General features: G+C 52.2%; 1 protein-coding gene and 1 long non-coding RNA gene across 7 annotated transcripts in view; one reads left to right on the top strand and one right to left on the bottom strand.

The window, feature by feature from the left end:
* The window catches only part of LOC110552575 (uncharacterized), a 32,170-nt gene extending 31,018 nt beyond the window's left edge, over positions 1-1,152 (top strand). For all 3 annotated transcript variants that reach the window (XR_009587927.1, XR_009587929.1, XR_002476654.2), the window contains one exon: positions 971-1,152. This is a non-coding gene — a long non-coding RNA (uncharacterized LOC110552575). The remainder of the gene's footprint in view (positions 1-970) is intronic.
* Positions 1,153-10,322: 9,170 nt separating this feature from the next.
* On the bottom strand, positions 10,323-20,130 carry Dact2 (dishevelled binding antagonist of beta catenin 2). 4 transcript variants are annotated; one of them, XM_021644013.2, is made up of 4 exons: positions 19,903-20,130; positions 14,156-14,285; positions 12,850-13,128; positions 10,323-12,362 (listed from the first exon to the last, which is right to left on the bottom strand). In XM_021644013.2, exons 1-4 carry the CDS (start codon positions 20,113-20,115, stop codon positions 10,690-10,692), a joined length of 2,295 nt encoding a protein of 764 aa, XP_021499688.1. In that variant the 5' UTR covers positions 20,116-20,130; the 3' UTR covers positions 10,323-10,689. The 4 variants fall into 4 exon arrangements, with proteins under 4 accessions (XP_021499688.1, XP_021499687.1, XP_021499690.1 ...); XM_021644012.2 differs by lacking the exon at positions 19,903-20,130 and adding an exon at positions 18,813-19,071; XM_021644015.2 differs by lacking the exon at positions 19,903-20,130 and adding an exon at positions 18,441-18,678.
* Between the last annotated feature and the right edge of the window lie 1,071 nt (positions 20,131-21,201).

The raw sequence follows: 21,201 nt of genomic DNA, 5'->3' as shown, positions 1-21,201 counted from the left end.
TTCCACTGTGGTCACCAAGGATTCCTGTGTCTGTCAGCAGCTGGAGCCCCACCCAGCCTGTCTGGGTGAGGCCTTCACGGGCCCTGGCGCAGCCTCTCAGATTTAGAAATCACTTTGTTTTTTAACCTAGTCCAAATTTGAATTCAGGTGTTTTTTTTGTTTGTTTGTTTGTTTTTTTGTTCTTTTTGATTTTTTTTTTTTTTTTTTTTTACACATTTTAAAATCCTTTTGTGGAAGTCAGCAGGAATGCCTCAGGCTAAAGGTTGAAGCTGGTACTGGCTGAAGCCTAGAAAGGGAAAATATATTAATGTATATGAGAAAAGCTTCATTTCAAAGAGAGCCACAGAAGCAGGGAGCCCCCCCCCCCCCAACAGCCACAACATGTATGGAGTCATGTGTGTGGCTCGGTAAAATGTGCTTTCCATTTCTTAAAATGTAATATATTCTATCATTTTGTATTTTATTACCGTCTTGCTAACAAAGTAGAAGAAAGCAAACATTCTTGCATGGGGCTGAGGGCAGGGCAGTGACATTTGCTAGGAGCTGTGGTCAGTGTGCCCAGAGCAGGGACACTGTGGACTTTCTGGGAGGGCCAGCAGGCACACCTGAGAGAGACCATTGCGTAGACAGTATCCATATTCTTTCTCTTTCTATAGAAAGATACTGCAAATGTCACTGGGGATAGCCACTCCTTAGCGGCTGGAAAGTTCCAGAAGGGTTTCTAACTGGGAGTTTCCTGTAGGCAAGCTCCGGTGTGTTCTCTCCTGACCTCCTAGCTCTTAGCTCCACACATACCAAGCCACAGAAGGAGGGCGTCCTCCTGCTATTTATTTATTTATTTATTTGTTTGTTTGTTTGTTTGTTATGTTCATACCTGTGAGAGTTGCACGTGTGTAGATGTTAGTATGCGGAAGCCAGACGTCAATCTTTGTTGTCATTTCTCAAGGCCTGTCTGCTTAATTCTTTTTAGACAGCATCTCTTCCTGGGATCTAGAACCTACCGACTGGCCAGCCAGTGAGCCCCAGGGTCCTCCTGTCTCTACCTCCTCAGCTTACAGGTACATGTCACCATGCCCAGCTTGTACCCAGGTGCTGGGAACTGAATTCAGGTCCTCATGATTATGTAGAAAGCACTTTACTAACTGAGTCATCTCCAAGCCTCAGAAGGAACAGGACTGCAAGGGCAATACTGTGTGTGTGTGTGTGTGTGTGTGTGTGTGTGTGTAAATAGAGAAACTAAGGAGATCAAGCTGGACCAAACTGGACCTGGTGGTAGAAACTCTCACTTAGCAGATGTGTGCTCTGCCTTGGCATTTCTCTGACTGTTATTATCATGATGGGCAAAGTGAAATGCCATCACCCAGAACCCCTATTGCTTCCCAGGCCCAGTTCCCCAAACAGCTGACTGGAAGGGAAAGCCTTGCTAAGACTTAAAAGCAGTGGATCAGCTCACAGTGTCCAAGTCTACACACCTGCTTCTCACCTGCCCGAGTCATGGGAGTCCAGTGACCACTGTCTCAGCCAGGGTCCCAGCACACCGGAGTCCTAACCCATGGCAGCTCTGAGTAGACCTAATTGAGAGATGAAGGAAGGTGCTATCCAATATGACAATGTTCTCATAACAGGAAAAATACAAAAGAGGGAAAACGGTGTGCCTGAAGACATAGGACGCAAGACAGCCATTAAACAGCCAGACAAAAAATGAGAGTGTGGTGTTCATGCTCCAAGAAATGTCACAGTCACCAGCGTGTGCCAGGTCTCAGTCTCCTTGGTCACCTGTAGCTTAGCTCTACAAGCTGGTGGCCTAAAAGCAATACACATTGATTTCATGCAGTTCTGACTCCCAGATACAGCAGATCTTTGTGGGTAAGGCTTCCCAGATCACACCTCACACACACTCACACATCCACATCCACATACCCCTAGTTCTGTCTTCACAGGGTGGAAAAGGTTGGGGAGCAACCTTGAGCCTTTTATGTAAGCGCCAAACTTATTCACCCCCTGACCCAACCAATCACTTCCCCAAATCCCAGTTCCCCACACCTTCTCCTTTGGAGCAAAGATTTCAGCAGGTCAGCTTAGGAGGAACACATGCTCAGGCACACAGGGCTGACCTGTTCTGATACCCGGCACCTGGACCCTCAGCCTTCAGAGCTGTAACTCCTGTGGTTCAGCCTCTGGGGACTTTGAAGTTGTAGAAAATGTGTCCATCAAGGGGTGCCCTACCATCTGTGCACAGTGGGGTTGGGTGATGTTCACTGTATTCAATGCTTACAGATACACACCACACACACACACACACACAATTTTCTATCTTCATCTACCAATCATCTATCACTTTACCTCTCATGTATGTATATATGTATGTATGATCTATCTATCTATCTCTATGTATTCATCCACCACACCCACCCACCTACCTACCTACCTACAAATATATCTATCATTTATCAATGTTTACTTACTGTAGTGCTGGGGATCAAACACAGACACGGCAGACAATCCTTTTAGAACTTCCCTATCCCTAAAATTACCATTTTAACGTATACAATACGTTATACAGATAGTGCATAACTTTTCCTTCTGTGCCTTCCATCTTGCAGCAGCAGCAGCAGCAGCAGCAGCAGCAGCAGCAGCAGAAGAAGAAGAAGAAGAAGAAGAAGAAGAAGAAGAAGAAGAAGAAGCAGCTACTGTGTGTGTATGTGGTCCTGTGGTTGTGAGGCAGAAGCTGAGGACACAGTGATGAGGAGAGTGCTGAGGATGGGCTGCATAGGCTCAGCTTCTAGTGGTCTTCACCTGACACCTTGACCTAGCTGACTGAGTGGCTGGGTGCTAGGGGCTGGTCTTTGCTGTGTTACAGTCCAGGGTGTGAGAACAGGGGATGGTCCTTCAGGACAAAGCCAGATGGATACCCACACTGTGAAAGTGACTGAGCTAGCCTCTGCCCCTAATATGTTCTGTCTGAGCACCCTGAGTATGCTGAGGGCTAGACCCGGCTACCTATGGTAGAGATGAGGACACAGCATCTGCAGGCTCAGAAGAGGCTCAGTGGTACATTGCTGAGCTAGACAGAAAACAGGGAAGGTGCTGTTGGGAAAGCCCTCTGAAGACAGGGAGGAGACACCAGCCCACTCTGGAATAGGAGCCTATTCTGTCCCTTGTCGCTGTCCCTGGTCAGCTATCCCACACAAAGCTGTGGTCCTCAGAGTTATGTACCTCTGTCAGGCCTGTGTAGCTATGTCTGCACCTCTTTCAAAGTGGCTGCCATGTGTTCACTCTCTGCATTCCTTCCAGGGAACTTCTGTCCTTCCTACTGGAGACACCAGGATAGCTTGCTGTAATTTTTACAAAGCTCCTCTCTCATCTGTTTGCAGATCGGAAGACCTGGCAGCAGCCGCGCACTTCTGGACGCTTTTAAGAAGGGCTCCCTTTATGCAAATAGCCAAGGACCAAGGCAGCCTAAGTTGGCCTTTTCTCCTGCTGAGGCGAATCTTGGCTGGAAAGAACATGTGCTACGTGTCCAGATGTTGGAGGTTTACAGCATCATTAAACAAAGAGAGGTATCTAAAGGCCCAGCCCATGAGCTCTGAGCAAGGGCGGAGGCATATCCCCGGTGCCAGCTCCCTTGTCCAGTCTTGCCTGTGGCGTAGAATCATGGCTTTGTGTAACCTGGCACGGGGACAAGAAGGTGTGTGCATGCTTGTGGTCACTCCCCGGAGTCAGAGACAGCCAGGGTGTCACAGGAGGGCGAAGCAGCTGTGGGATGTCTCATCCAGACCTATGACCACATTCTGATTCCAGCTGATGTCAACGTAGGGGCAGATGTCAAGACCTGGGAAAGCCAACTGCAGGCGGAGCAAAGGCAACTTCCATGGGGATCAGTTTCCCGGATGGAAGGAAAGTGACTGTCATTCAGCTTAGTCTACAGGGGCCTCTCCACCTACAGGCCCTTCCACACTGTCCTCAGGAGGCCTTGGATCCAATGTACGCTGCCTCCTATATACCTCATCTAGCATCTTCTTGGCCTAGGGAGGTCAGAGGTGACTCTGAGGGCATACAGGGCCAGGACTCCACATCAGGAGCCTCGTCCTTATCTCCCATCACTCTGAGGGTAATGTTGGTATAGGGAATCTCTGGACTCAGAACTTTGGGCACCTCCAGAGGACGCAGCTGGAGACGAGCTGGCTTGTCTCCTCAGCAGGGAAGAGAGGAGTTTGCTGGCTGGCCTGGTCACACATCTGTCTGCCTCACTGCCTTGCTTGCCTTGAATATTACTCAGGAACTTGACTTCAAACTTTCACCCTTGCTTGCATGAAACACAGATGCCCTAGACATAGCAGGATGCCCGTGTGCTTTGTCTGGGCAGTGCCCTGGTTCTGACCCTTGCACTCAGGAAGGTCTCAAGAGATGTATAATATTTTTTTGCCTGAAGCAGAAGATCAATATATAAATATATATATGGGATATGGGGAAGAAGGGAGAAAGAAGAAAAGAGAAGGGAGAGGAAAGAACAGAGAGAGAGAGAGAGAGAGAAAGAGAAAGAGAAAGAGAACACCTTGTCTCTAAGGCCCTGTCTCCCTGTTTCCTTGGCTTGAAGGCACTTGAAGGCCTCCATTTTGCACCAATTGTAAAATAGTTTTTGATTTCATAATATACTTACATTATGGAGAATTAAAAAATGTAGGTCTCATCGTGAAGGAGCTGGGGCCACATGGGTACTGACACGTGGCTCCGATGTGCTAAGAGATCCGGCTCTCCCTCAGAAAGTCCCCCAGCCCCTCTTCACCTGCCATAGAATGTGACAGTAAACAGTAAGCAGACCCCTTACTCTGCTTTGTGACTGGTGACATCAGGGGAAACTCACAGAGAGCTGGTGTCCTCTGTTGAAATGCCCACCTTCCCCGGTTTGGGGACCAGAAAACAGGGTGCGTTTCCGCAATACCCAAAGTGAACATTGTCAGATCCCACGTGCTGCCTGGGCAGTCTAGGGGTGGCCCGTCACTGACATCGAGGTCAGATTATGCAGGCAGAGGAGTCTGTCCTTCCAGGCACACAGGGGGCCTTTCCAGGTCAGGCCCATCGTGATATCACATGTCCTACCTAAGGCTGAGTGGGCACATAGCTTGCAGAAATGATGACACACAATTAAAATACAGAACTAAGATGAGCCACGTCACAGGGTCCAGCACAGGGCTGTGGTATTTGGGGCTCCAACAGTGACACAGGGCCAGGACTGCATTTAAAATATCCAGAGGAAACCGAGTAACACGTTAATCTGCAGAAGATCCATCGAGAGGTGCTCCGGGGCTGACACGTGATTTCTGTCTGTTCAGGAGCTTGATCTCCTCTAGGGTTAAGCAAAATAAAAGTGGAATAATCAAGAAAAATGAGAGGAGAGTGTGTGTGCTGTGGAGTCCTTTGTTCTGGAGGTCAGGTGACTGTGTCCCCTGCCATCCTTGTGTCTGAAACATTCCTCTTTGAAGAGCTAAGTGTGCGAGTGAGAATGTTTCATTGTGGCTTTCAGGAAGCTGGCTATCAGAGACGTGCAGGGATGTAAAGAACAGGACACCAATGAGAGGCAGTGACACTCTCCCTGCCCATCCCAATAGGGGTCCTGCTGGCAGCTTCCCCAGAAGACAGTGGGCCCGCTTTTCCTGCCCGTTGACTTTTCCATCTCGGTGTGTGTGGTCTCTGCCAGCCCAGTGGCCACGGGATCCCTTGCACATCAGGCTCTGGATGTACAATTATTTCTCACTCTTTGTGGATAGGCTCTGAGTGTTTCTACTCACCAAAGTTCTTTAAGGTGGCTCTTTATGCTCAAGGGGGCACCTGGACCCTAGGTATGTCAGCTGCAGCTCAAAACCTGCCTTCCATTCTCTGTCCTGATTGTAAGACCATTACTTGTTTCCAGAGATTCGCCGTCTATTCTAAGTCCCAGGCTCTGCTTCTGTTAGCTTCTTTCCAGTACTTCTCCAGGGGACAAGGCTGGAAACCAATGGCCTGCAAAAAAAAGGCCATTCCCAGGATGCTGCCTGAATCCCATGTTGGATGCAGTCAGGCTTCTGGGAAGGTGGGGGAGGGACCCTGAGGATGCCCAGTGCAGCCCAGCTTCGTCACCTGGACATGCAGAGCCATTAAAAATGCCTTGGACTGAAAAAAGCTGGAAAGAGGCATCTATATTGTGGGCCTTGGTTACACATTGTCACACACTGCTAAAAATCCTGGACGTTCTAACAGTATAACAGATCCTGGCCATTTAACATTGATTTCTTCATTCCAGTTGGGACTGCTTCTCTCTGGATCGTCACTGGCCTGGTTCACCTGCTTTCATTTTCTGCCTTTGAAGAAGTCCAGATGGCCACATCAGCCAGGTGGAAGTGCCCAGCTGTTGGCTTCTGTCTCATAGGTGTTTCCCGGCTCGGCTCTTAGGAGGCAACAGAGGGAGGCTGGGTTCAAAGGTTAAGCTCTCCTTTGAGGAATGGGATGTTATCACCCAAGGTTCTCTCTGGCCCACCCCAAAGTTGTGGGATCACTCAGCAGTGTGCCCTTCCCCCTAAAAGCCAGTATGGCTATCAGTACCCTTGCTGGCCTTATGGGATCTGACCCATTTCCTGATAGAACAGTGTTGAGATCCACCTATTTCCGAGCATTGAGCATTTAAGAGGCATCACACCAGAGCTCAGAAAAGTCTGTTATGTTAGCTAGAATCACACTGTTTTACTGCTAATGGTAGGGAAGGGCTTCTCTCTAAGGCAGAACAGAGCTGTTCTTATGAGGTGGCCATTTTCCCCTTCAGCCCCATATGTTTGGTGCTGAGTGGGCTCCAGAGTAAGGCTACATAGGTTCCAGCTCTATGAGTTGAAGGCTAGGGCCCAGCCTGATCTATACTTCGGATCCCAGGACAGCTGGGCCCTGGCCTTGAACTCACAGAGATCCTCCTGCCTCTGCCTACAAGTGCTAGGATTAAAGGCTTTCATCACCATGCCAGCCCTAAGCCCATTTTCTTAAATGATACAATTCATTAAAGCGGGATGGGTACTTTCACTAACATTGTAATTTAATTAAATTATTTGCTAATTATTATAACATATGTTTAATTTTGGCTTTCTTTTTTTTCTAAGATATTTTTGAATTCTAACATGCTAGAACTTATAAAAGGTTTCTGAAGAGCCCATAGTGGAGGCCTCAGCTGACTGCCATGTGCCCTTTGAGAGGGAGCTCATCTGCCAGCCTGTGCACCCAAGGCGCCTTCCAGTCTCCTTATCTCCGCCACACTGCCCAGAGGGCTCCTGCTGTTTCCTTCCCAGGAGCATGTATGTCTGTCTGAAAGAAAATTACTCTAAAATATGCGAGCTGATGCTCTCAGAAAAAAGCCACACCTATGTTAAACATTCTACAAGGCTGATTGACTGATTAGAGCTTCAGTGACCGTGGAGAGATGGAATGTTATGGGGTGGGAGACAAATGTTCTTGAGTTATCTTAGGTCCTCCAAATAGCCATTTATTGCCCAGCTCTGTATGTGGCCTAAAATCTTCCTGACCATTAGGTAAATCCTTTTGGAATGTACAAACAGACCCCTTACATTTCATCAACCCCAAAGCCAAGAATGGCATCCGATGACGTCTGAGACTATAGCAGAGATGTCCTTGCCCTGTTCTAGCCCAGCTACAGGAGTCCCCACCAAAATATGTAAAAAGTGCCTGATTTATGACTTTCTTTGTTCTGCTGACAGGAAAATTCCATAAAACTGTTAGTGCGTTAGAGCATGGTATTTGGAAAACCTGAATCTGTGTTCCAGGGCAATGTTCACTCGTGTCTGGCTACAGAATGAACTGTCTCATTCCCTTTATCTCAGTTCCACTGTTATCAACCTGCCCCTCATCCTGAGTCCTACAGCACCACGTCTCCCTTTTTAAAGGAAACACATTCTTCTGGTGGGGAAGCTGTCCTTACTTTCCCCAAGCTGTGTGGCCCTTCCCGTTACAAGATATGGTTTGAAAGGCCCAGAGGACCCTGGTGGAGTCTCCTATGTCGTGTTCACTGTTGCCAACCCAGCCCTCAGGGAACATGAGAGCAGAAGTCATGGGATGAGTTTCTGACTGCTGGAAAACCAAAATGTATGTCTGACTTCCGGTCAGACAGGCAGAAGCTGGGCTTGAGGGAAGTGTGGTCTTTGTGTAGCCAGTAGCTTCAGGGAAGTCAGGGGGCTTCTCCAGCTACCTGAGCACTTCCTTGTAAGTCACAGCTGTGCCCTGAGCCCCGCGGCTGCCTTTATCAAGTACCCCTCAGCTTCTACCACACACCGGGCCCTGGATCCCCAGGCCTGTCTTCAGTGGGAATCTTGCTGGTCATTTTCCACATAGAGTCCCCCACAGGGACATCAGAAGTGAGGTCCCTGGCTAGCATTACTTAGGAGCCTCGTTTTTGTCCCTGCTGCTCTGCTTTCTGAATCTTAATGCTGTGCTTTAACAAGTCTCACTGGAGATTTTCCCAATGAGACAGAACACAAGAGAGAAAGGGGATGCATGGGGACACACACACACACACACACACCGAGGGTGAGAGTAGAGAAAGCCAAGAAAGAGCACAGATTTTTGTGTGTAGTTGCACTGCTTTTGTGGTTAGCTGACATGGTTAGACAGGCCCACATCTCCCTGGCTGCCATACAGAATTTTTGGTGGCATGTTGGCACCTGAGTGGTTTGGAAATCAAGGCAGCTATGCTGTGGAAGAGGAATACCAGTAACCAATACTCAGTAGCCCCAATCCATCCTAGTCCCTTCTATGCTGAGCCCGTGTCAGCAATCAGCGACACAGCCTGAGCCGCAGGGACGGCACAGGTCCCCAAGATCGATAAGAAAAGTGCATGTGTTTCATGGGGTACACGTGAGCTCCACCTCACCACGCACTTGCACAGATCCAGACAGAGACGACGCTCAGCAAGAGTGTGGACATGGCATGGGGCCTTTGCCCTCTCTACAGGATGGATGCAGCATTGGGTCTGGGTAGGCGCACAGACAGCTTTGTCAGAACTTAGACAAATCTCAGTAGCCTCATAGGTGATGGTTCTGCCAAACCACTGCTTCCCATCACCTCAGGAACAATGAGGGGAAGAATTAGAGCACTTCAGTGATGTATCCCCTGCTATGTAGTATGTAGAAGTGTGGAGCCATCTTTAATTTTTCAGGGGTTCCCAGCTGAGAGATTGCCTCAGCTCTCCAGACTCAAAACTTTTGAATGATTGTTGAACCCATAAGGCTGTGAGGACTCCTGAGGGTGGACTGAGGCCATAGGCCTTTGAGGGCCCCAGGTCGATCACCATCATTTGAATCTGGAGTGTCCCTCACAGGCTCCTGTTTTAAACACTTGATCCCCTGCTGGTGGTTGTTGGGAAGACTGAAGCACTTTGGAGTTGGGGCCTGGCTGGGAAAGTTGAGTCACTGGAGGCTCGTCCTTGGGACTATGTGTTCTCTGGTCACATCCTGTTTGGATTCCTGCTTCCTGGCCCACCATGATGTCAACCAAACTGCCTTGTCGTGCCATCTGTGTGACGGATTGAGCCCTCTGAGGCTGTGATCCAAAACACATCTCTCCTTCCTTCTGTCTGCCAGTCATTTTGTCACAGTAATGAAAAACAATTTTTTTTTTTTATAATAAAACCCTGCTCATGACTGACTTTTAAACAATTGCTGTGGCCTGAGCGATTCCAAGAGGCACAGGCAGGCAGTCAAGGCAGATACTGGAATGTTTACTTTTCAGACATTGCTCCCTTGGCCCCTCTGAAATGTCTGCACTCTGGAGCGGTTTGCACAGAAAGCCCCAAAACTCCCAAAGCATTCATTCTCATTCCTTCCCCACTCCTCTCTCAGGGGAGGCTGAGTTCTTCGTTCTAAACCTTAATCAATTTTCAGGTTTTTTTCACCCTGCGTACAGCTTCTCGCTGCAGGAATATTTAGCCACTGTGACGCCTCCTGTAGCAATATTTTCCACCCGTCTTCCTGTCTCTTGATTTTCAAGGCTCCTGCCAAGGGTACAGAGCAAGGGCACCCTATGAAATGCATTCCCTTCTCCCCTCAGGGGCAACATGTGATGGACCCAGAAGGCTGCCTTGTGACGGCAGCACTGAGCAACTGATTTGAAAACTCATCATTCATTAAGAATGGTTGGAAAGTAAACAGATATTTTCTTCTCAAAAGACATGGGAAAATGTTTAGTTAGTTTTTGTTCGTTTGTTTTCCTATTCAGTTTACCCTCAAAATGCTTTTCCTCCCTCAGGTGAGCACATGGCCCATGTTAAGAAGGAAGGCAGACAGGACAGTGGCTGCAGAAGAAGGAAATGGGGTTTATTTGGAATTATACCAGCATCGTGTAGGTTTATTAATGACTGTAATACAGAGCTGAATTCAAAATTGGTTCCCCCAACAGGATGCAATGTGTGTAAGATGTCTCTGGGGAGGGACATCTTATTGGAGACCTCTCCCCACAAACCAGCAGGAGTATGGAGAACAAAGCTGTGGCTACAATCATGCAATGAAAATGGCTGCGGGGAGGATCAGCCCAGAGAACTCACAACCACAGTGAGGGCGACTACTGAGAAACCTAAGCAAGCTGGCATCGCATCTGCTCATCGCATGGCACGGAAGAGTCTTACACCTTCTGGGGTCCTAGGCTTGTCCTGAAAGCCTGGCATCACACCATGGTCATGACCTTCAGGGCTGCTGGCTGGAACCTACGGATCTTCTTCTTCAGGGCCTTGGAGGCCTTGATGCGGCACAGTTTGGGCACAGGGGGCAGGTGTGGCCTGGAGCCTCCTGGGGCCCGTGGGGACTGCTGGAGGGAAGCACGGGGCCAGGGCCGCTCCCCATGCCCGGCATCTGAACTGCCTATCACCAGGCCACGGCGGCTGCCCTGGACACAGCCTTCTGAATCGTTGCTGCTGGACTCGTCCCCGAAGCGGTTGGCAGTGTGGTCACTGGCCTCCTCGTCCTCGCTGGTCTCCGCAATGGTAGAGTGGAATAGTGAGGCGCACTCTGTGGAGTGCTCCGAGGGGTCTGACTCACTCCTCATACAGGCATCCTGACGGGCAAGCGTGGGCCTGCTCTGGGCCCGGGGACCACCTGCTCTCCTGGCTGGGGACCGAGGGTGGCCCAAGCTGGGCCCAGGTCGGCTGACCGGATGGGCTTTGGCTGAGATCTCCATCGTGGACTGCCACTTGCGCTGCTTCCTCCTGGCTGCTGAGCTAAGGGGGGCTGCCTCCATTGGGAACAGCGCTTGGGATGACGCTGGGTAACTTTCCCGCTGGGCCACCAGTAGGGGGACAAAGAAGGGCACGGGGTAGAGGGTGGACTCAGAGCAAGAGCGGCCGGGAGGCTCTCTGGCTACTGTGGGCCTACTGCCGAGCCCTCCCTGCTGGAGTTTGGACAAGGGCTCCCGCTCTGAGGGCGGTGCAGCATGAATACCCCGCGGTCTCTCGGGTTGCGATGGGAGCTGCTTCCCCAGTCGTGGCACTTTCTCACTAACTCTTCTTCGGGCCTTCGTGGCCTTGCTTTGGGGAGAGCCTACCCTCACTGGGGATGTCTCAGCAAGGGTGCAGGGTAGGTAGGCAAAGGACCCCGGGGCCAGAGGCGGGCTGTCAGGGCCCAGCACCCTGGATGGTGACTGGACTCGTCCATGGCCGTAGTCAAGGGGGGACTGCTGAGCCTGGGAGCAGGGAGAGGAGCCTACAGCATCGTCTCCACGCACACAGGGATTCCAAGGTGCGGTTTCCTCCTTTAGGGGGCTGCCGAGGGGCTCCGTATCCACAAGGGACACAGGCCCCTGTTGCCTGAAGCTGTCCTTGGCGGCACCCCAACTTGGTTTCATTCCTCCCCTGTCTATCTCACAGGTCTGTTTCTCAAGCTGACCTCCGCTGCCTGGCCGCTGGCTACCCGGCCTCTGTGGGAAAGGAGCTGCATCGCTTCCCTGCTCCTCCTGCACCCCATCTCTCAGGGGGTGTGTCTGGCCGCGCAGGCGCAAAAGCCTGTGGATGTAGGCTTCAGCCGAGCCCAGCTCAGGGATCGGCCCAGTCTGAGTCCTACTCTGATCAACAGGGACAGGAGGAGGCTCCTGGGGAGGTGAGTGAATGTCGAGACGTGGAGCTTCCTTAGGCAGAGCAAAAAGAGGGCTCTGCAGCGCCACCGCATGCAGGGGGCTCGGATATGAATACACCTCCTGGCCACCCCTGGCCACCAGATCACGCTGGTACTTAGGGTCCACTGTGTGGGCCGGGACCTCTATCCCTTGGCAGAAGAGGGATGAGGATGCAGGATCAGTACCAGCTCTCTGGAACCCCAGGTCAGCTGGAAGGACTCTCTCAAGATCGCCTGGAAACAAGACCACGAAAACCACATCAACACAGAAACATGCCAAGTCCCTGCTTCCCATGGATGCATGTAGAGACACTCAGCTCTTGTGTGTGGGGGTCCCTGCTCTTCAGGGAGAGTGAGCGGGAGACGTCAGCTTAGGGTCTTCATTTAACCATGGCTCGGAGGCCTCCTGGGACAAAGGTCTATAGCCATACGTGGGACGGCTGCAGCAGAAACTGCTCCAGCATCTACACGGAGAGATCAAGGCTGACATGGAGCCCAGGTGCCAGGGGAATGGAAGGGTCCACGTGACATCTTTTTCCCTTGGGAAAACATGAAGGGTTCTTGTGACTATTCTCACACCAATGATTGCAATGTTTCTTCCTAGCATCCAGATGTTCATTTAAAATTAGACACGTGCCTGCTCCACGTGGGGTCAGCCTCTTCCCCAGTGGGCCTGGGGAACCATCATCTGCTGTCCCTCCCACCCAGATGACACTCTCACCTGTAGACACTGGTCTGGGCCGGAACATGCCCCTTGGCCGGCCTGCGTCCCCTTCACCATGCACAAGCCTGCTATCTTCTCCACTGGACTGTGGGCTCCACACAGGGACGGTGGTCTCATCCGCAGAGCGGGGTCTCCAGTCCCCCATACCAGACCTGGACTTAGAGGGCTGGAACACAGGCAGCCAGCTGCCCAGGGATGGGGAGAGGCGGTCACTGCAGACAGATGCACAGGAGGTGGACAGGGAGCAGGAACCAGCGTCACTCAGCTCGTAGAAACCTGGACAGGGCAGACAGAGGTCAGTGCACCCCTAGCCAGTGGCCTCTGTCCCAGAGACCCAGAGCCCTTCTTCATGCTTTTACGGCACAAGGAGGGTGAGGGGCAGACAACAATGCCTGTGGGGAGGGGCCCTGGAAAAGAATGTTCCAGATCCTTGCTGGGAGTCTTGTGAGAGGCTGTGGGAACAACTGACCCTACCTCACCTGAACCCGTATCTATCCTTTGCTTTAGGCACTCTCTCCTTTCTTTAACATGCAACTGCACGGGGCATTTCCTTCTTGGGAGTCCTCAGCCCCAGGGACTGCTGGGTGCCTGGTACCTCCCAGGCTAGACTGCAAAAGCCAGGTACAAAGTGTGCCAAGGGGACCCCAGACACCCCCAGGCTTGTTGTCATGCCTGCCTCATGACCACTGTGACCCAGAGACAGGGGTCTCCATTTCCAACTTTTACCTGGAGGATATTAAGAGAACAAAAGTGACCATAGCCACACAAGCCACCAAAGATGGGGAGCAGGCAATTCTGTGTTTAGTTCACAGGTTATACTGATTTAAATAAAGTAGGTGGTCCGTAAAATAGCCTTTGGCATGGTCCATGACCGTCCAGCATGGAATGTTTAATACAATCAAAAAAGAAGATTTTTTTCCAACTTTCATATTACATATAATATATATACATAGATATACATAAACTGGTAGTTTACATATGTATTATAAACTATTATATATATAAACTCTTTAGCTTATATATTTGTAGATACTATTTAAATACTTGCTATATTTATATTTCTTTCTTTCAGCATTTTCAGTTAAAGCTTTTTCAGGTCCTCAGTCACCTATACTTCCCAGGGCCCAAGGGACTCCCCCCTCCAACTGTCAGATCAGCTGAGGACACAGGCTGAGGATGTCACTCTTCAGTGTGTCATGACAGACGGGGTCCGTGACGGGTGCCAATGACTACGGTACTGCCTTCCGAGAGGGCAGGATCCCGGCAGCCTGGCGCCCAGCAGTCTGGGCGTAGTGGGCCCTACCTGAGCTGGGCCTGCTGTCGCTGTCCAGGGCCTCACAGGACCTGCTCACATCCAGCTGCAGTTCGCTTATCTGCTGGTCCAGCTGGTCCAAGTGGGTCTTCAGGCCAGCATCCTGCCGCCTTAGCCTCGACTAGGAGGTTAAGAAGGGGGAAGGATAAAAACCAGTGTGACTACAGCAATGCAAACCAAGTGAAAGAGAGCCATCAGGAATCAGTTAGAATCCTGAAGTCCATGCTCCTGTGAAGCGTATCTAACTGGCACCTGCCGCCGGCTCACGGGAAGCAACTCTGTGAGTCTACTGGAATGGACCACAAAGGATTTGCCACCCCTCGGTGTGTGCGTGCATGCGTGTGTGGGAGCGTGGGAGCACACACATGCACACACACACACTGTGCAGTCCACAGGAAGTGAGAGGAGTTCTGTGTTCACATACATAAAACTAATCAGTACTGTTTGTTAAAAACTTATTTATTTCTCTCAGCCGTGCAGTGTCCCGATTTCCAGCTCGGTTGCATACATTTCTTCTTTAAGTAACAAGTGAGTTTAAGGTAAACCAATGGTAAACCGTGGGGCTGTGGCTCTCCTGTTGAGAAGGTGGCCGTTACCTCAGAAATATCACCAGCAGCAATGACCTCCCGTGTTCACCAGAACACGCCCTTTCACAAACTGAGTAGAATGCTGGCCAGGGCTGGCACGGCTGTCGGGCTCAGCTGGCTCAGCCTTCCCTCAGGAGCTGACTCAGAGTGGAATCCACCTCCACACACACTCGCCCCCACACGAAAGAAGATATTCTAAAGACACAGTGGGCACCAAGAAGCTGGAATTTCCCCAGAATCTCGTCCTGGGAGGAAGAAAATGCTGGAACCAGGGGCCAGCCGGAGCCAAACTAAGAAGAGAGCCAAACTAAGGTGAGTTCTGTCAACTCACCTACCGTCTTCCGGACACTCGAGGGAGTGACAGCTGGAATGACACCTGGCTCGGGACTGCTCACCCCTCGATTCTCTTTAAATCTCAGGCCAGTGCCCTAACGATGAACTTGGGGTCCATTGGACCTTATGTGTCCCTCTTCTCAGTGTGGACACATTGAATAAATGTCCTTTCTCAGCTTTCCCCTGTGGCTTGTCTGTGTGAATGGCCTGGTTGAGGGTGGCGCACCGGCTGGTCCCAGGCTCTAACCCCAACTCGACTAACTCATGGTCTGAGGGGTAAGAGTGTCTCCTAGGACCACCGGCGGCAAAGCTGAACAAACCTTTCCAGAACCACCACTTGGTCCAAAACCTGCTTCTGACGCAAACTCTTTCCTGGAACAATGAGGGCAGAGACTGAAGGCATATCCTTTCCACCCACTCAGAAACTGACGCTGAGACTCATCAAGGGGCTGGCATGGATTTTCTTCTGTGACACACTTTTCTTTGCCCTACCTTAAAGTCCCAGGGTCCCGCAGTCACGAAGCACCTCTGCCTAGCAGCATCCGCTCTAGCGACCAACAGTAAATATCTACCTGCTCCTCTCAATCCCAGCTTCCCTTCTTTAAAGGCCTAGCTGGTTACTCACACAGAGGTTGGCCCCAACCTCATGGACCAGCTGCGCTGTGGGTAACACCTCCTCAGCCAGCCTCAGCACCCAGTTTCTAGTTAATGGAGGTTTCAAGGCCCCAGGGTCCTTAGGGGCCTTATCGGTGAGGCCGCCATCCGGAGTGATACCACTGTCATTAATACTCCCTCTGCTCCTAGTCCAGGTTTTCATCACAGTTCCTTAGGCTGAACTTCAGGGTCAAAGTCGCTGTGACTAGGACTGAGCTATAAAGCCAGGCTGTGGAACTCTTCCCAGAACCAAGTCCGTTTGTGGTCTGCAAGCCTCACCCTGATTTCACCAAGGCTCTGGAGCACTTAGGTGAATCCCCCAGAGCTGGGTCAGGGGTCAGAGGCCTGGTGCAAGGGGGAACTAAACTCAGGCCCAGTGGTGACATCATCCAGTACACCTTTGGATCCTGGGCAGGCCTAGGGCCCTGGACCTTCCCCAGCTTTGCTAGAAGGGAACCGTCTAGTGACCACCAAATGTTTGAGACCTGCCATTGTATGGTACCACTAAGAGGGAGCTGGTGGATTCCTTTCAAGGGCTTGATCTGAATTTGTTCTACCTCCCCCATGGACACTTCCACTTTTCAACCCCAGCAGAAACAAGCAGGCAAACGAACAACACCCCCACCCCAAACTTTATGGTGTATTTGGAGGATAAAAGGTTCAGGATGTAGAGATGGTATCTATGAGACTTCCTTCCTCTCCTTGAAAGCCAACATCAACAAAGGAAATGTTTTATGCATGAATTACCCCTTGATGGCCTCCTGCAAACTTCACATCACATCAATCATCATGGATGCGATTGACAGTGATGCTGGAGAAGCCTGGCAGGTCCTTGCTCTTGACCTCATCTGCTTCTTATCTGACCTCCATCTGCCCCTTATGTGTTCACCATGCAAGCGGTCTGGTCCAAGGAAAACACGCTTCACGGTTACGGAATCTGAGCCTGCCAGGTTCAGAGAGGAACGGCTGCATGCTGTCACTTTCAGAACGAGTCATGACCAGTCAGCCCTGCAGGATGAGCCTCATATCTGTGCATCAGCCTCCTGTCCCAGGGCACCTCTTCTGGATGAAGCTGAGGCAAGATAAAATGTTACAGCTTCCTGGCAGCATGCCAGTCGGCGGGCGCTGTCCTACTTTTACGCCCACTTACGGGACTGAAATGCTAGCCACTTTCTGAGACAAGTCCCTGTGAAAACACTCACAGGGCAGCCTACTGCCCAAAGGGCCACCTGCAGCAAACGGTGGGGTCAGGGGTCAGAGGGCATGGCATTTCATTAGCGGAGAAATCTGGAATGAGGTGGACTGAATGCCTAAATCACCTCTCTTTTTGGTCTCGGCCATTAACAGTCCCTGATTTATCTGGTGAACGAAATTCCTCTTAAGCAGCTACTGCTGAGTTCTCTTTGTGACTTTTGACACTGCAATTAGCAGGGCGTAGCCCATCGGATGAACACCAAATCCCTAGAAATGCTAAATCCATCCTCACTAGAGAATCCCCGCAGTATAACTGCCGAGGAGGACTGCCGGCACTCTTCCTGTCTTCACACCTGAATGACTGAGGGTCAGGTGAGCCAGCGGAAGGGCTGTGAGCTCCAGTTACCGCAGGGTTTAACCAGACTGTGCAGCCCTTTCACTATCTTCTTTATCCAACAGGCAGCGATGCTCCCTCCCACCCAACCAGCCCCACTTCCCTGCAGCCCCTCCCCCCCTTAAGAAAAACGTAGAAGCGCTAAAACCACATAAAATCCAATTATTTCTCCCTTTTTCCCGTGAACCAACTTTCATGACAAAAGCCTGCGTGTTCCCTCTGGTCTTGTGGAAAGGAAGGGGGGGGGACTGTGTGTGTCAACAAAAGGCTTGTTTGATCTCTCCAAAGGCTGCTGGTAATTGGAGTGTGAGGGCTCACAGACTGGGTTTGTGGATCGCTGACGGCGAGTTAATCATTAACCGTAAGGGAACGGGCCATGCGTGTAACTCATCAATGCGCCTGTCTGGCTCAGGTCACGTGATGCCGCGTGTGTAGCCCCCCGAAGGCCAGGCACCTGTTGTAACGCCTTAGTTTGCAGAGTCCAGCCCCACGGCAGGGCAGCCATGGCCCTCGCTGGGCAGCAGCTCAGCGCCTCGCAGTACTGGAGGAGGCTGCCACCCGGGTTCCACCCTCAGCCAGATCTCCACCTCTCCCTCACACCCAGGGAAGATTCCCGGTGTCCTGGGGACTGACTCAGACACTGGACTTCCTGGTTCTTTCGTCACAAGCAACAACGCACTTGTGAGCCGGAGCTGACTGCAAGAGCAGTTTCACCCTGGACTTCACAGAGGCGACTCTCAACAGGACAGATTCAAATTTCACCATGAAAGAAATCCCGCCTAAGAGTTGGGGACGCGACTCCATCACACTCGAGAGCATTGCTTTGTTCTTTTAAAAACACTTCAGTACTAAAATTAAAAAAAATAAATAAATCTTGAGCTGTTTCTAGAAAGGGGCTGTAACTCTACTCCCGAGGGGACCCCAGGGGTCTACAGAGGAGGCCTCGATGGGCGCGTGTAGCTGAGAAAGCGCCACCGGTCCCCTCTCTCACATTCTGCAGACTGGAGGACACTCGTGGGTTTTTTTGTTTTTGTTTTTTTTTTAACGGATCAGGTGACATGCAACCTCGGAGACGGTCCTCCGCAGGCAAGACTCCCCAACGACCCAAGCGAACCCAAGAGAGTGCCCCACGGCTCACGGTCACGCTGTGCGGCCGGATGACCCGCTCCGGGGATGAGTCCCGTGCGTGCGCAGACTCCTGCCAGGCCAAATCGAGTCCGCGCATCCCCATCACCGCAGCCCTGTGCGCAGCCCGACTGGCGCGCCGCCGCCGCCGCCGCCGCCGCCCCGAGGCTGCGTCCGCCGCAGAGGCGGTGCGCAGTCAACCCCAGGCTCGGCGCGCGGTCCTCCGGCTCGCGCCCCGCAGCGCGCTCCCCGCGCAGCCGCGCACCGGGCCTCTCGGCTCGCTCCGTCCACGCAGCTCCGTCCGGAGCCCGCCCCGGCGCGTCCCCTACCTCCGGCCGCCCGCGCCCCACTCGCTCCTCACCAGCTGCTCCCGCAGCGCCAACAGCGCCGCCTCCAGCCGCAGCTCCTGGCTGCGGGGCCCGGGCTCGGAGTGCAGGCCCAGGGCGCCCCGCACGCGCGCCTGCTGCGTGGCGCGCAGCCCCTGGAGCTCTTGCAGCCCGGCCAGGGCCGCCCGCAGCCGCGCGCCCACCCTGCGGCGGTCCCAGCCCGCGGGTCCCGGGCCGTTCGGTGCCCACATCCTCGGGACGCTCTACCGCCGCGCCGCGCGTCCCCGCCGCGTCTCCCCGCCCCCGGCCGCAGGTCGCCTAGGTGGGGTGGGACCTATCGCTGGCCGCGGAGGGCGGCGTTTGCGACGCTCGAGGTCACAGCGGCCGCCCCCCTGCCCGCCCCGTCGGCCCGCCGCGCCCTCGCCCAACGCCCCGCGCCCCTGGACCCGTGTGCTCCCCAGGGAAGGCCAGACCCCTTACGCAGAGGGACAGAGGAGAGCTCGGGCCTACGGTGGGAGAAATATTTAGACTTAGGTTTCTTAATTAAAAACAAAACCAAAATCCACTGCGAGAACCACGTTCTTCTTTGTAAACCTATTAATTCGGGAAGCCCACCACCTGTTTTTCCAGCGTCCTCATGTACCTGGAAACCTCTGCTTGGGTCTCAGTTTGCCTTTGCACACAGGCTACACGCCTTTAAGGAAGCTTCTAGGAAGATCCTGAGTTGTGCCCCTCTCACAGTGCTGGGCCCATCAGTAACTCTGCGTCCCAGAAGCAAGCCCCACACTGTCGGACGCCCCCACCTCCCCCGCACACTCCACGCTCGGAGCCCTCCACCTGCCTCCTGTGGGTACTGTGTTGAGTGGAATCCTGCTATCCGGGTCTTTTGCTCTTTCTTAAGACTTCCGGGTGCGCCCAGTTTTGCACAACCGGAGCCTCCTTTTTCCTGGCCGAATCATACTCCTTTGTGTGGCTAGGACCCCCTCCCCCAACCGTCGCTTCTCTAGTTAGATGTTGCCACCTCCTTTCGGCCCAGAGGCCGGATGGAAACACCCGCCTCCCACCGGAGTGTCCACCTGAGGCAGAACTGTTGAATCGTGGCCGGCTGCTTTCCCGGGTGCTCACCTTTGCCTCTGAAGCAGGCGGGAGGAGATGCCAGCTGCACCCGCTGCCCGCAGGTGTGTCCCCCAGAGCGCCCAGGGCTGGGGGGTGCAGCTGGCAGCGGTTCCTGAGGCGGAGGGGGTTAGGTATCTTTCCCCTGCAGAAATGGTCCTGTAGGCGCTCTGCTTGCCTTGAATTGGTGACCTCTTGAGTAACTATGCCCAGAGTCTCCTTCATACGCTTTCCTCGCCAGGCACCATTTGCAATTTCCTTCTTAGACACAGGATTTCCAGATTTTTTTTTTTCTCCAGTCTATAGGTTTCTATTTTACTTCCCTGTTTTTGTTTAGTTCTGAGACAGGGTCTCACTCCGAAGCTCTTTCTGACTTACTATGTAGACCAGGCTGGTCTCCAAGGGACTCCTGCCTCCTGTGTGTACCCGGATGCCCGGGCCACGAGGCAGCGGGCCCCGGCTTCGTTCAAATCTTTACTCTTTCATTTTTCCATAACTGCACCTGTTTATCTCTTGTTACGGCGCGTCTTGTGTCACCACCGAGAAATGGCTTCCTGATTTCGAAGCTGCAGACCCCTAAGCTCCTGTAGTTTTGGCTCATACCCTGAAGTCAGCCCTTCATGTGCTTGGGCTGAGTCCTGTCCTTGACCTGCCTGGGTCCCTTCCCTCTTCTGCAGCTGTGTATCCAGTGTGTGCTGGAAACAGTTTCCTCCCCGCGGAGCTGTGTGGGACCCTGCGGAGAATCAACTGATAGAGGGAATGAGTTTCTGTTTTCTGTCGTAATTTGTCCTTGTTCCAGACTGTGGTAATGACTTACTTTTTTTCAGTGGGTTCTGAAGTTTGGGTTCTGAGCTGGCCAACCTTGCTTTTTTTTTTTTTTTTGGCCACTGTTCCCAGCTCTGGGCCCTCCATATTTCCACAGGAATTTATGGATCACTTTGCCAGTTTCTTCCAAAAAGACAACACGGGTTTTATTGGGGGTAGGGAGGGGGATTTCCAGAATGTTGAGTGTGCCCGGGGCACAGATGTGGGCCCCTTTCCACAAGGTCGGGACTGCTTTCGTTTCATTCGGCCTCACAGTTTATCGAAGTCTTGTGCCTGTGTTAAATCTGCTTTTGAGTGTTTTCACTTCTGTAACATTGTGAGTCGTTTGTTTACCAGCTTCATCTTTAGGTGTTCAATGCTGGTGCATAGAATTAAACGGTTTATTCTTGGATGCCAATGCCTGTAACTGAGCCCCGTCCCCATAGCATACGAAGAAAACTTTCCCTTCTAATCAGATGGGCAGACACAGGAAGGAGCAATGATGCC

The sequence above is a fragment of the Meriones unguiculatus genome, chromosome 20, assembly GCF_030254825.1.
Source record: "Meriones unguiculatus strain TT.TT164.6M chromosome 20, Bangor_MerUng_6.1, whole genome shotgun sequence".
NCBI classification, from domain to species: Eukaryota; Metazoa; Chordata; class Mammalia; order Rodentia; family Muridae; genus Meriones; species Meriones unguiculatus.
This window is presented reverse-complemented; position numbering and strand designations above follow the sequence as displayed.

Excerpts from the sequence above, each read along its gene's own strand:
- Dact2 (XM_021644012.2), bottom strand. The coding sequence starts at position 19,028 with ATGTGGGCACCGAACGGCCCGGGACCCGCGGGCTGGGACCGCCGCAGG. Across the intron at positions 14,286-18,812 it reads TGGCGCTGCGGGAGCAGCTG|TCGAGGCTAAGGCGGCAGGA; the intron begins GTGAGGAGCGAG and ends TTAACCTCCTAG. Across the intron at positions 12,363-12,849 it reads GCCCAGACCAGTGTCTACAG|GCGATCTTGAGAGAGTCCTT; the intron begins GTGAGAGTGTCA and ends TCTTGTTTCCAG.